This window comes from Ostrea edulis, chromosome 1 (genome assembly GCF_947568905.1).
Source record: "Ostrea edulis chromosome 1, xbOstEdul1.1, whole genome shotgun sequence".
NCBI lineage: Eukaryota > Metazoa > Mollusca > Bivalvia > Ostreida > Ostreidae > Ostrea > Ostrea edulis.
In genome coordinates, this window is record NC_079164.1 from 52,886,980 (window position 1) to 52,902,682 (window position 15,703).

Below are 15,703 nucleotides of genomic sequence, written 5' to 3' on the forward strand. Positions count from 1 at the left end.
ATTATTGAATAGAAAATTCCTGGAAATATGCACATCTATGCTGTGTGTCCTTATTAACTACAAAGTTTCACGAAATTCTGTCGAGTGATCTCAGAGGGGTTGCGCTGACAAGAACAGGACAGACGAGCTCGAAATTTTAAGTTCAAAATCATTGAATCAGAATTCCCTGACAATAAACACATCTACGCAGCGTGTCCTTATTAACTACAAAGTTTCACGAAATTCTGTTGAGCGGTCTCGGAGAAGTTGCGCTGACAAGGGGCTGACAGACAGGTCAAAAACATTATACCCTCCACAACTTTGTTACGTGGGTATAATAATGACAAATCCCTTGAAAAGCTGTGTAAGTGCGATATATACTCAACGTGATGCGAATTGCTTATATGAAATTGAAGTTGGAGATCTCGTTCTAGTACTTCTAGGGGAAGGGTTCCCAACCTGCTAGCATTTTACATCCAGTATACTGTAAACTATTGCCTTTATTCTGCATTTGTATTTTCTTTGTTAAAAAGGTCCTAAAGCTTCCAATTACTGATATTTATACTTAATGTATCGGTTTAAAAACTGGTTTCATTTTCGCATGAACGTGTTCGTTTGTCCAATTCATATAAAGTTACGGCGTGTAGTATTGACCACAATTATGTGTCGTTCTCAGAAACGTGTTGTATTAACTCGTTTATAAAAAATGCCAGGGTTTTGTGTATCGCAAATAATATATGATAAAAAGTAACACATGTTATATTTCAGTATATAGTGTATATGTCTATGGACAATTTAAAGTAAGGTTTCAACCTAAAAACCTGTATGACATATGTACGTGTATTTAGTATGGTGACTTTCTTGCTTGTACCAACAAATACTACAGTAGTAACAAAAATGTCGCCAATATCGAGGTGCTAACATTGATGTGGGGTGTGTCTCCGCGTGTGCTCCTTAGACATCGGTCAGCAGAAGAGTGGACCTGGGGCGCATTTTACAAAAGAACTTACGACAAACTTTACATACTGGAATTTTCAACTTTATTGTAAATCATTCAATCCAAAATATTTTTAAAGAAAATAATTGAAAATTTAGCCTCAGAAAAGTGTGAATTCATCCATTTAAAGTAATAACTGTATAATACAATTTAAGACTTGCGACTTTGTTGCAAGTTGTTTTGTAAAACGGGCTCCAGGTTTGCATTTGCTGTTTTCAGTGTAATTCCATAATATGTGTTACGCCGTTTTGGCAGAACGGCGTAAAACATCTTGTTATTTTGAAAACATGCATTTGGAAGTCTATAATAGATACGTTTTGTAACCCCCACCCCTCCTCATAACTGAACATAATTCCTATTGTATTTAACAGAAATGAATTTCGAAAAAGTAATACCTTGAAATGGCCAAGAAGGGAAAGCTCGATCCGCAGACCAACAAAGAAAGGTCCCGAGTTTTATAGTGAACGATCGAATTTATAGGGTTCAGAAAAGAATTTGAATTAAAATGGTAGATACTAGCGATCAGATAAGAATGGCATGGGTAAGCATAAAATAAACCAGGGAAATGGTCAGTTTACTACACATGTAAACAGAATTTGCTAATCTTGTTTTAAATTTGTCACATTCAAGCATGGCAATCCGCGACACTCTCCTTGAGGTTACTAGAGCCAACACCTCCACCTAAAAAAAGCTAAGTTACAGAAGCATCAACGACATGCCACAACCTGGGCCAGATAGGGCCTACTTCAAGGGGAACTATGACGCCCTGCAATGAAAGCCGAAAGGAAGCTGTATGTCCGACTCCCTTTTCGACACCCAGGAAACTCGCTACTTGGAACATCAGAACGATATATGAGGCAGGAAGAACAGCACAAGTAACAAAGGAGATGAAGAAATACATTTCCCTAGGGCTGAGCGAGACGAGGTGGCTGAAGTTAGGACAGCCGAGTCTGACCTCCAGAGAGATACTGCTGTACTCAGGACACATCGAGATGGGAGTCCCAACACTGAATGTGTAGGCCTGATGTCATCGGTTCTCATCAAATGGGAAACTGTCAGCTCCCGGACAGTGACAGCAAAGATCAACACCAAGAAAAGCAACAGCATCCAGTGTTATGCTTCCAACAATGAAGCTGATGACGAGAAGGTGAACGATTTTCACTAACAGTTACAGGCAATCCTAGAGACAAAGCAGGGGAAAAGACATGACGGTACTCACGGGCGACTTCAATGCAAAGATCTGAGCTAACAACAATTACTACTATGAAGTCATGGGTACACATAGACTGAACCACATAAATGAAAACGATGAGAGATTTGTAGACCTGTGCTTTCTCAACCAGCTTGTAATAAGAGGAAGTATTTTCCCACAAGACGATTCACACGGCTACATGGAGATCCCCTGACCACGTCAGAGAATCAGATCGATCACATCTGCATCAACAAGAAATTCCGAGGATCATGGAAATACGTCAGGATGATGAGAGGCGTAGACATTTCATCAGAACACCATCTTCTGATGACGAAAGTGAGACTGCACTTCAAGAACTTCACCAACACGACAAACATGCAGACATATTTCAACCCGGATCTCCTCCGAACAAAGAACGAGAGGACAGCGTTCCATCTCAACCTGTTCAATAGATTCCATTCCCTACAAGACCAGCTGGAGAACAGGGAGACCAACATAGAGACCCAGTGGCAGTACATCAAAGAACTGTGGCGAGACACTTGTAAAGTAGTCCTCGGGAGAAGAAAGACTCAACTCAACACAAAGAGGGAGTCTCGGCCAATACACGAAGAAACTGGATGAGAAAAAGGAAAAGACAGGGCAGGAGTTGATGGATGTACAAGTCAGATGGAGGAAGTGGGGCTGGATTAGACACACCCTAAGGAAGCCACCATCCAGCACCACATGCCAGGCCCTCACTTGGAATCCGCAGGGAAAGAGAAAGCAGGGACAACCCAGAAACGTCTGATGGTGAGAAATGGAGATAGAGTTGCTGGCATGTGACACCACCTGGTAAGATGCAGAACTTTAGAGCAGCCCAAAACTATGTTAGCTGAAGGATTGTCGTGGATGGCCTATGATCTTCAAGGAATAACAGGCCTAAGTAAGTAAGTAAGCAACAGCTCATGAGAAGAAGTTGAAAATGTGAAAGTTACCAGATGGAAAATAGACAATGCACAAACTGAGGAATTATATTTAACGGTCACTTAAGTTGCTTTGCTCTTACATATATGGGAATCTGACATTGGTTTTTAACAGACTAAAAGTCAGCATATCGCAAATTATATGGTTGTTATAACAATCTAGTTTGCCAATACAATCTGTAATTGGGTCAAATTCTGTCTGACGCGTTTCATACCAATTGTAAGACTGTTTTCTACACACTAATATTAACTACGGATTACTCCATTTATCTGATCAAGCATTGTTGGAAACCCACCGTCGGTCGCTCTCCGTTTACCTCCCGTGGGACATGCACGACCTTACGTGACCTATTGAGGACCAATGGGAATCGCCATAAGTATTCCCATAACTCAAAGTGTCAGCTGTAATGGCGACGTCCTTGAAAGTGTGTGTTTTGTTGTGCCACTATCAAAGATATATAGATAAAAACTCCAGATATGGCATATGGTCTTACAATCCTGTTCACATGTCATTTTGTAATTCGCGCAGGCGAGACATCAATTGTGTTTAGACAATGTAAAGAAGGTCATAATTACTGGTTCAAATTGTGCAGACAACACAACTGGAACAAATTACGGCAGTACTTTAATGCGCAAGTAAGTTTAACATACCTATATAAACCGATGAAATACCAAGTCTTTTAAAAAAAACACATTGCTCACATAAAGTGGCGAGACTACGAGTGCTGAACATGTAGACCTGTACACAGACTCGTATACAGTAGTAAACGCTTGGTAACACAGGCTTTTTCCTCCCCTGTCTTTATAGACACAAATACACCCTCCGCTTCAATAATGCAGATAAAGCATCTCGCTGAGTTTTGTAACTTGTCCAACTTAAACGTAGTCAAAATCTTCGCTTCGAAAGCATGTTTTTCTGTGCTCCCAAGGACTGGAAATAAGGGGCTTTTTCAGTGAAAATACTGGCGTTGTGTCCCACGGTAGGTAAACGTAGAGCGACTGATCGTGGGTTTCCGACGATCCTGTTCAAGATGTAGGGCTGATGGCATGTGCGACTGGACGAAAGGTGATGCTTACTCCTCCTCGGCACCTGATCCCACCTAAGGTACATGTATATTCAGGGTCCGTGTTTGCCCAACTCTCTATTTTTTATTCCTTATAGGATTTATGAGATTGATCACTGTTCGTTACCTTCATCTTTTCATATATTATGTCTTTTTCTCATATGCAAAGATCACAAACATATTCAGAAAGATTTTGTTCTCAAACTTCCTATGAAATTGAAACAATTATATGATTTCATGTATAATCATCACAAAATACACCAAACCCAGATCGAGATGACTTAATTAGAGACTGGGTCCCATTTTACAATTGCAACCAAGACAACTGCAATCAGGCTGATTATTTCTATTTGATGTAACTTTTGTTGCTATTTCCTTGTAAAATAGACCAGCAAGTCAAATATTTGTACTGGCAATTTTTCTCTAAATCTTTTTTTTATATGAATTTTGCTACAAACTTGGTTATAAGTTGTTTAAATATTTATAACACAGGGTACTGGTATATCAAATGACAATTTTATCATGAAACGTGCATCATATACATATGTATACATGAAAGTAAAAACAACGTCCAACAAAAAAATGACAGAGAAAACAGGAATGTTAGGTTACTAAGGGGACCACAGTTACTGAGATTCCTTGCAGTATGCCAGTAAATATACTTATTTTGGCTGTTAATTCATGGTGCAATATTGCAAGAGCTATACATGTATACTCCAAAGGACTAAAAATTCCACTTGTAAAATGCAACTTGATTGATCCATTTGACTTATCAACATTTTTAGTTACATGTATTGACATTTTTCAGGTCAATAAGATGATTTAGTTAACCAAAAAGTACAATATTTACAACATTCTCTCACCATAGGTGCATTATGCAAGCTTCACTTCAATGTGCAAGTAAAGCTTGGATAACTCGCCCTCTGGTGAGAGAATGTATTCACTGAGCACATAGGAAGAACTTCTAGGATAGCTTAATAAAAAGCATAAATTACTTTACCCCAACTTACTTTATATCATGTAAAATGAGTAAGATTATATACGTAAATAGGTGATAAATAAAAGAAAGCAAGAATTTTTAATGCAAATATTAATTACTTGCATATAACAAGGAATCTACAACTTTACAAGACATCAACTGCTGTTTGACTTAAGATTTAAACCTTCTATCAAAAATTGCCAATCAGTGACATGTATAAGTAATGTTTATAGCAAATAACAGGTACTTTTAAAATGTACAGTTGTAGGCTTACCCTTGGAGTGGAAAGATAACCTAGTAACTCAGCTAAGATATTGTACATTAAAAACCAGAGAAATATACAATACTAATGTTATTATTATATGTATATATCCGGAAAAAACACAGCAAAGTACAAATAGTATACACTGCATGTACATGTATATAAAATTGATGTTTTAAAATGGCATAAGAAAACTGTGCATGTACAAATACACCCTCAATAATAAAATAAGGCACATATAGATAAATAATTACTGAATAAACCTCCTTAAGGTTTACAAATATATATAAATTCATAGAATCAACTGTGATAAACAAAAATCTGTAAAACCTACACCTTGTCTGAAACATATACAACTTCCTCCTGCGCAGACTTGGGGCAAATCACACTGCTATCTCTTTCATGTTATAAATTACAATCACAATTGTTTTCTTTTTCCTTCGAAAAGTTAAACATATTACATTAAAATCACCTTCAAAAAGTAATGCACTAGATGTAAATGTTGCCTTCCAGAGTCATTAGGATATCAAATGTTACATTCCACAAGCATTAGGATATCAAATGTTGCATTCCACAATCATTAGGATATCAAATGTTACATTCCACAATCATTAGGATATCAAATGTTACATTCCACAATCATTAGGATATCAAATGTTACATTCCACAATCATTAGGATATCAAATGTTGCATTCCACAAGCATTAGGATATCAAATGTTGCATTCCACAATCATTAGGATATCAAATGTTACATTCCACAATCATTAGGATATCAAATGTTACATTCCACAATTATTAGGATATCAAATGTTGCATTCCACAATCATTAGGATATCAAATGTTACATTCCACAATCATTAAGATATCAAATGTTGCATTCCACAATCATTAGGATATCAAATGTTACATTTCACAATCATTAGGATATCAAATGTTACATTTCACAATCATTAGGATATCAAATGTTACATTCCACAATCATTAGGATATCAAATGTTGCATTCCACAATCATTAGGATATCAAATGTTACATTCCACAATCATTAGGATATCAAATGTTACATTCCATCATGTGCTGAAGGATGTTAGACTATTCAAAAGTAATCGCTTTACAAGTTTAAACATGAGCAGAGCATTCAGTGGAACAATACAAAAATATTCCTGTGAATTAAATATTTTTCTGTCTCGCATGAATCGACCTCCAATACTAAATGATTAATCTCTTGCTGTAGGTTTCCTTTAATACTATATGAACTACATATACACATATAATTGATCAACTGTTTTGGGTTTAACACCATTATGGCAATATTTCAGCCATTTACGGCAGGGTATATGTATGACAAGATTACATGTAATGAAGGCATGTCCACTGTCTGTAAAGAAAACTTTGTTCAGATTTCTGATTTTGAGCAGTTTTCTGTTCACTAGATTTTGAGCAGTTTTCTGTTCACTTGACCAAAAACAAACACATACGGAATTTATTGGATATTGGTCGAATAATATCTGAAAAGTTTAATATGTTCATTCAAGAGTCAGTGCAGGACAGATGCACACTAAACAGACAAAAACAGATTGCATTAGCTCATCCAAGTGTCCTCAGTGACCTAACAATTGACGGTAATCAATAGTCATGTTACGATAATGACTATCAATAGTCAAATTAATCTGTTTTGAAAAATCCAATGGCAAAGTTCATTAGTTATAAATCATGTGGTTTACAAAATCTGCACAATGCATCCTTAACAGACATTGGACATAGCTACATGTAATCTAGTCATGTGTATATACATATATTTAGTACAGCAAGAGATTAAGGTAAGGTTTGCAACAACAGAGAAATAACTCTGGATATACCTCAGTGCACTTCGTGCTTTATGACGTCATAATGAAAAAATGTGTCACGTCATAGTTGAATCGAGGGAAAATGTCATAATATTTACTTGTTATCTACTACCGCTGTCAAGTGTCAAATGTGTAACCCTCTACAGTATGACAAAATAATGTTTCTCAAATGATCATTTATAAATTATTTTCTTTGATATTATGAAAGTCTACAATTTTTTTGTATACATATGTAGTATGCGCTACGGTTAATTTCCATTAAAATTATGTTGTGACCATGTAATCTCTGCGAATCTTGCTCAGTAGGGAAAGTAGGATATATTTTGATGCTGTTATAATCGATCATTGTTTGTAAATAGTATCCTCAAAGACAAGGTTCGACATTAATGAAGCTAGGAATTCACAAGCATTTTTTAAAATAAACCTGACAATGCTCTCTAATTACATGCACTTCATATTTCAATGCTGTGACATCTACATGCGCTGATAGAGCGATTTATCGCATAAACTTTGAAATGTAGAAAATGCGACTGATCTGATCATGTAAAAATAAAAAAGAGGTCTTCTCTAGTACATCTTAAAATAGTCTTAATTTTGTCTGAGGAACATTTGCATAACGTTGACATAAAACAGATTTATTAGAGTCATTTTTACTAACTTTTTGTTACCCCCCCCCCCCCCCCCCCCCCCCATTCCCTCTAGATCCACCACTGACCGGGCTTTATACTTGATATTGTCACGAAGGTTACAGTTGTAAACAAACACCAAGGAATGGAACAAGGAGAGGGAGATTATTTCAAAGATGTAGTATATAAGACAGGTTCAGGCTAATGTAACACAGAATTTATGACGAAGCAGGACTGTGGAAAACCCGCCGGGATATTGAAAATATTGTATTGTATTGAATTTAGAAAAAAACCTCAACATCTTAATTTCTAATAAATGTGATACTACAATACTTGACAAATAAATATAAATATCATTTTTGGGCTGGAATTGTATCTTATTCATGAAAATGCTCAATGCACTCTTCAAAAGTTGTAAAATTATAAAACAAAGTGACAAATCGCATAAATGAAATAATTCTTTTTAATCTTTTACCATGGAAACAAAGCCCGGTGGGTAGTAATTCTATATGCTTTCTTAAATATGGTCCAAATATTATGTTTAAAGTAAAAAATTTCTGATGCAGACTTTATAAAGCTGCTCAATATACATTTTTTGTTGCCATGGCAACCAATTTAAATTTTATTCAAGATATAAAAAGTGCTATTTTTTGGTGTTTTAAAATAACATTTTTTTACCAATTAGTGTAATCTTATAAATAATACTCTTTTTAAAAATTCTACCAGCTTTTATCCCATAAGTTTGCCTCATGTAGTTTTTATACCACTAGTATTCCCTTTTGTACAAAGACCCCGAAAATGTAAAACATCATAATAATAAGCCCATCTGGTCAAAAAATGACACAGGTGATTTTTTTTAAAAAGTAAATTTTTAAAAGATAAATTCCTACTGAACATACTGATATGCAACATGACTTTGTTCGCTACATGTCAAAATGTTGCAAACCTTACCTTAAATCGAGTAGTGGATTTCAACACTACATACCGAACAATTTATTATTCATAAAACCAAAAAGAAATACCTATGACTGCGAGAGTACATGTAAAGGGATTGGTCATTTTCACTGTTCTTCTGACATCTGAGAATCCCAAGTTAGTATTTGTTTCATACATATTCTCTACACTTAACTTATCCTAAATTTATCAATAACGCAGCGTAATTCAAATGCCTGTCACCAATGCATTTGTCAGATTCCTTCATTAAGACCATGTAACATTAGCTAGCAAGATTGGAAAATATACTACATTCATGATTGTCACCCGTTACAGTTAAAACATTTGACATCACAATGGAAAGGACAGATACAATTCAGCTTATATGTTAAAAGCCAAAATAGTTAAAATGGACATACCATATTTATCAAATAGTTAAAATTATTTATCAATACCCATAGGCACATCATTCACAGCTGCAATGCATTCACGAGGAATTGGTAATCATTACAATCTGTAAAGATACCAAGGGTAAAAACAATGGAAATATATTCCAATGAGGTTTCTGGGAGATCAAAGGTGACAACGTTAGATGTCGATTTGAACAGGGACATTGATTGGATAATATCATATGACCAAGGTGTAACAAGAATCTACCAGAAGCTTAGCTTAGCTCATTATCTTAATGGCACCACTGTTTGAAATTCTTAACATTTAAATCTTTGATTAAGCCTCATCTTAACTTCATCTCAACTGATCATTTGAAATGTACATTTAGATAAAAATACACTTTCAAAAGGGCAAAGATATAAATCCTCAGCTGAAATATCTTAAAATGCATAAAATTGAACATGGGCTAAATTTAGAAGAACTTTGGTTGAAGGTCACTATGTCACATATATCATGGTGTATGGTAGGTAATTAGTATCGCATTTTAAAAATTGCCTGTTCATCTCAAATGCATATATAAGTAACAAACAATCATGTGACTGCCCACATCATATCCCAGTGACATTTTTAAATGGTTATCTATTACAAGGAATGGAAAATCACACTTTGAAAATTACAAAGCATTTGCAAGCCTCATGCCTGCTCTACAGTCCCTAAAAATAAATTTATACCCTGTGTAAACTCAAGATTTCACTTCCAATTCACATAAATTATACTTCCACATTTGTAGAATTTTCTCTCAGTTTTCATAGGTTGTTTCTCTCACTCTCTCTTTCCATGCATTTTGATATCAACCACTTGTTTTTACTAGCACCAAAATCGAACGTACAATACAAAATACTTGTAACAACTGTATGATCAAAAATGATAAAACCTCTTAAAGATAATTATACAAAATAAACAGTATTGATACTACATGTCCCCAATCAATCAATTCTTTTTCTTGTGCATTGATAAAAACAAAGTCATCTAGTATCCTACTAGCTCAAGTCAACAATAAGTGTCACTGTGATCTTGACTTTTGACCTAAAGCCCAAATATCTTAGAAGTACCTTTGTTTCATTTTCACATGCCTTTGTATCAAATAGGAAGATAGCAGGTTTAACAATATTCATATCATTCTGTCTTAAAATCAGTCATTTTCTCACTGTAACCATGGCCTTGACCTTGTGACCTTACAAGGCCTCTTCCTCTAATCAATGACCACTAACACACTGTAAGGTGATAAATACTCTGACAGAGCATCGCATCACACAGTCAAAACTTCATTTCTTTTTGAGCTTGACCTTAACTTTGAAATCAATATAGGTGCTTCTTCTGAACATCCTTTGTTTACATCTTAAAAATTAAGTCTGTCATCTGTAAGTTAAAAATATGTAAATCATTACAGTGCTCCCTCGATATATTGCCCCCCATTATAATGCCACCCCCGCTTATTACCTGAAAATCCTAAGGAACAGATTTCCTCCCATGTTAACACCCCCGTTATAATGCCAACCCTGCATAATACCATAGGCCGCTAATTTTCACAAACAAATGGTCAAATTTTATAGAGTTTACCCTCGATAACAATGCCAATTACCTAACACCCATCAGCAATCACACCTGTACTTTGATATCGGTGTGGTGAAGTGTGACAGTCTGGACAAGGTGATCAGGTTAATCACTAATAATTACTGAATTAAACTCAGGATAATCTAACTGTTTACACAGAATGTAGTCCAAATAACTTTATGAGATTGAATTTCTTTCAACTGCTCAGTGAATTGTCAGAAATGGTGAATTCATTACATTGCCACCCCCGCTTCATTACCCTAATTGGCCTTGAACAAAAGTTCGCAATATATCGTGGGAGCACTGCATTTTGTTTTGACCTTGACCTTTGGACCTTGAAATCAACAGGTGTCCCCTGAAAATTGTCAACTGGCATGGTGAACATGAAATGTTTAGATTTATACATACTGAACATATCGCATCTAATAAAGATTTAGATGGACAAGCATAGATCATGCAGCTCTGTAATTATGTTATTATCTCAAGGTTAAAAAGCTAAGGTCACTTTTATTTACAATCATGCACTCTGTAACTATTCATATTACCTTAGAAATTGACATCATTATGACTCTGACAGCCCTATTGTGGTAAGATAATGATTAGTTACAGCACTTCATATTTTATTCAAACCATTTCTAGCTTTTTTCTGCATCAAAGGTGCTAAAATATAAATCCCAATAAAATAAATACATAGTCAGTATTTTAAATTAATAATGATTTCTGAAACACAGATATTTAATCCTCAAAGCACCTAATTGTACAATATTCAAAGCTCATTCAATTGACCAAATGATTAAGTTACAAAAGCACAGAAAATTGGGAGAGATAGAAAAAAGACAAATGGACAAGTTCAACACTCCATGCCCCACATCCTCTTGTGAGAGTTTAGAATTCAATCCAAATGGCAATTCTAACTAGTTCCATCTTGAACAGCTGTCTGTCTTGTGAGCAATAAATAAAGGTAGCTGCTTTGGATGTCATCTGATATCAATGTTTGGGTTGATCTCTTGCCTATTGGGATTTACTGAAATATTAAGAAACAATGAATTAGGTGTGTTATTGTTTACAAAGTTTGAAAAGGTATGGTTATCGATCTAAGTTTATGATATCTATCATATTTCAAATATTTATTGGGTAAAATGTGTCATTTAAAAGGTAAATTTGTGACTGTGCAAAATTAAGATGCTTTAAATTACAAAATTAACATTTCACTAGTTTATTTGTAAACATAAACAAGAGGTCCATGGGCCACATTGCTCACCTGAGTCACCTTGGCTCATATCTAAATATTTTTCCTATATATTTGCATGTAATACTTTGATCCCTATTGTGGCCCCAACCTACTCCCGGGGGCCATGATTTTTACAAAATTGAATCTGCACTATGTCAGCAAGTTTTCATGTAAACATAAACTTTTCTTGCCCAGTGATTTTTTAGAAGATTTTTAAAGATTTTCACTATATATTTGTATGTAAAACTTTGATCCCCTACTGTGCCCCCATCTTATCCCCGGGGACCATGATTTTTACAAACTTGAATCTGCACTATGTCAGAAAGCTTTCGTGCAAATGTAAACTTCTTTGGCCTTATGATTCTTAAGAGAAAATGTTTAAAGATTTTTTTTTTATTTATTAGTTATGTAAAACTTGATCCCTTATTGTGGCCCCATCCTAGCCCCAGGGGTCACGAGTTTAACAAACTTGAATCTGCACTATGTCAGGAAGCTGACATGTAAATCTAAGCTTTTCTGGCTCAGTGGTTCTTGAGAAGATTTTTCAAGATTTTCCCTATATATTTCTATGTAAAACTTTGATCCCCTATTGTCGCCTCATCTTAACCCCCGGGGTCATGATTTTAACAAACTTGAATCTGCACTATGTCAGAAAGCTTTCATGTAAATGTCAACTTTCCTGGCCCAGTAGTTTTTGAGAAGAAGAATTTTAACGATTTTCCCTATATATTTTTATGTAAAACTTTTGATCCCCTATTGTCGCCTCATCTTACCCCCCGGGGGCCATGATTTTAAAAAACTTGAATCTGCACTATGTCAGAAAGCTTTCATGTAAATGTCAACTTTCCTGGCCCAGTAGTTTTTGAGAAGAAGAATTTTAACGATTTTCCCTATATATTTTTATGTAAAACTTTTGATCCCCTATTGTCGCCTCATCTTACCCCCCGGGGGCCATGATTTTAAAAAACTTGAATCTGCACTATGTCAGAAAGCTTTCATGTAAATTTCCACTTTCCTGGCCCAGTAGTTTTTCAGAGGAAGATTTTTAAAGATTTTCCCTATATATTTGTAAGTAAAACTTTGATCCCCTATTGTGGCCTCATCCTACCACCGGGGGCCATGATTTTAATAAATTTGAATCTGCACTATGTCAGCAAGCTTTCATGTAAATCTCAGATTTACTGGGTCTGTGGTTCTTGAGAAGAAGATTTTTAAAATTGTTCCCTATATATTTGTATGTAAAACTTTGATCCCCTACTGTGGCCCCATCCAACCCCCGGGGGCCATGATTTGAACAAACTTGAATCTGCACTATGTCAGCAAGCTTTCACATAAATTTCAGCTCTTCTGGGCCAGCGGTTCTTAAGAAGAAGATTTTTTAATGACCCCACCCTATTTTTGTGATTATCTCCCCTTTGAAAAGGCATGGCCCTTCATTTGAATAAACTTGAAAGCCCTTCACCCAAGGATGCTTTTGGCCAAGCTTGGTTATATTTGGCCCAGTGGTTCTGGAGAAGAGTCGAAAATGTAAAAATTACCCTTAAAAGTGCATACTGTACTTAGAACTTTCTACCAGTGTACCAAGTTTGATGTCTGTCTAGGAAAGGGTTCTCTAGACATTGAGTGGTCAGTATATTCCTATGTCCAATTTGACCCTTGACCATGTGACCTCAAAATCAATAGGGATTATCTTCTCTTGAAGATGTACCAGTGTACCAAGTTTGATGTCTGTCAAGCAAAGGATTCTCAAGACATTGAGCGGACAGTGTTTTCCTATGTCCAGAGGAGATTGACCCTTGACCTTTGGACCTGAAAAACAATAGGGGTCCTTTCCTACTCAAAACCAAACCACATATGAAATATCATTAAGATCAAGTGAATGATTCTCAAGATATTGAGCAGACAACATGTGGTCTACCAACCGACAGGTGCAAAGCAATATGCCCCTCTTCTTTGAAGGTGGGGGGGTGGGGGGGGGGGGGGGAGGGGCATAATAATAAGTCACCTGAAGTCAACATTCAGCCCAGAAATCCCATGAGACCTCTTCAAGATTGATATTATTTACTTTTCAAAGCTTAACCCCGCCCCCTCCTTCTAACACCAGTATGCGTAGACATCTTGTATTGTTCTCTGTAGTGCAGTGCTTACCTCTCTGATTTCCGGGACGTTCTGATTACTCTCATTATGACCCAGTAGACAATAGGGAAGCCTAGATATATGAAATGACCTACATATCCAACGGAAGAGTAAATCTGAAAAAAGACATGCAAGTAAAAGACTATGTACCCGCCTAAAGCTGATTCTTGTACATGTATATCTTCTTAATACTTATAATGAACAAATTGGCTACCAGAGTACAAAAAGCCAGTATCAATCTTTCATGATTTTTGCACATACTATAATCATACAAATATTCTCATTAAATTGATAATATCACCCCACCAAAAGCAAAGCTGAGATGGGGCAGAGATCAAAATAGTTGATGTCAGAATATGTGCTATGCTTCTTTGACAGGTATGCCTACCCAAAACATGTGATACATGCAGATATAAATTGATTTTAAAATATTGTCATTTAGTCTTTAAAAACCTCCAAAATGTGCTGGTAGAGAAAGGGGTAAAGTCTCACTAGTCCCAATGGCTAAAAATCTAGAAAAAATTTCCTGTTCTTAAAATATCTAAGCTACTAAATTCTGATATTCAGCAACAGTATAAAACAAGATGTGTTAGCAGTTTTTGCCACACCCCTAAGGCCCCATGGGTGCATGAGTCCTGAAATTTACAATTTATGTCCCCCTTGTCCCAAAGATGCTTCATACCAAATTTGAAAGGAATTGGAATGGTAGTTATCAAGAAGTTAAAACAGTTCTATTTTTCACACATTTTTTTTTTTAATTATTTTATTCTTTTTCCATATTCACGTAATCATCAGTAATAGTAATGAAGATACATATTAATCACTTTATACATTCTCACACCATCTCACACTCTTTCACACTACTAATTCAGAATTATTGGTTGAATACTTCTTATTCTAGGTTACAGATCAAAAATAGTTTTCCAGTTTTCCCAAAGTCTGTAAAATTTCAAAACTTCACATGATTTAATTGCTACAAATTTTTCAACTTTGTATTTGAAAGAAAGATAATGTATCAGCCCAGTAATATGAGGAATTTTGTTTTGAACAATTGAAAATATATTGTTTGGTATACAGACTTATGAAATTAACTTTATTACACAAACTGAGAAGCGTTTCACCAAAAACAACGTTACTAACATTAAAACCAATTCTTTTTGATGTTTTTCTGAAAATATGCATGCTAAGATTATTCCAAAGTGATAAAGTATAAGAACAAGATATAAACATATGTTGCATTGTTTCTACATTTTCTTTACAAAACAAACAACAGTCATCTGAAATTATACTGATTTTCTTGAGGTAACATTTTGTAGGAAGAAGCTTGTAAAGAATTCGGTAGTGCAACCACTGAACTTGGGTATCAATACTTGTTTTAAAACAATATAGACTAGTTCTAATTGTAACGGGGACCGTTACAGATGTTCCCCAAACCTCCCCCAATTAAAAAGTGATGTCCTTGTGAATCTATAGGAAAAAATCATTTTATTT

General features: G+C 35.4%; 1 protein-coding gene across 1 annotated transcript in view; it reads right to left on the reverse strand.

Annotated features, from left to right (window-relative positions):
* Positions 1-4,658: 4,658 nt before the first annotated feature.
* LOC125650284 (lysophospholipid acyltransferase 5-like) overlaps positions 4,659-15,703 on the reverse strand; it is a 54,512-nt gene continuing 43,467 nt past the window's right edge. Inside the window, exons 12-13 of the mRNA XM_048878444.2 lie at positions 14,225-14,328; positions 4,659-11,869 (exon numbers count right to left, since the gene is read on the reverse strand). Coding sequence (XP_048734401.2) covers positions 11,857-11,869; positions 14,225-14,328 — 117 coding nt within the window. The 3' untranslated portion in view covers positions 4,659-11,856. The remainder of the gene's footprint in view (positions 11,870-14,224; positions 14,329-15,703) is intronic.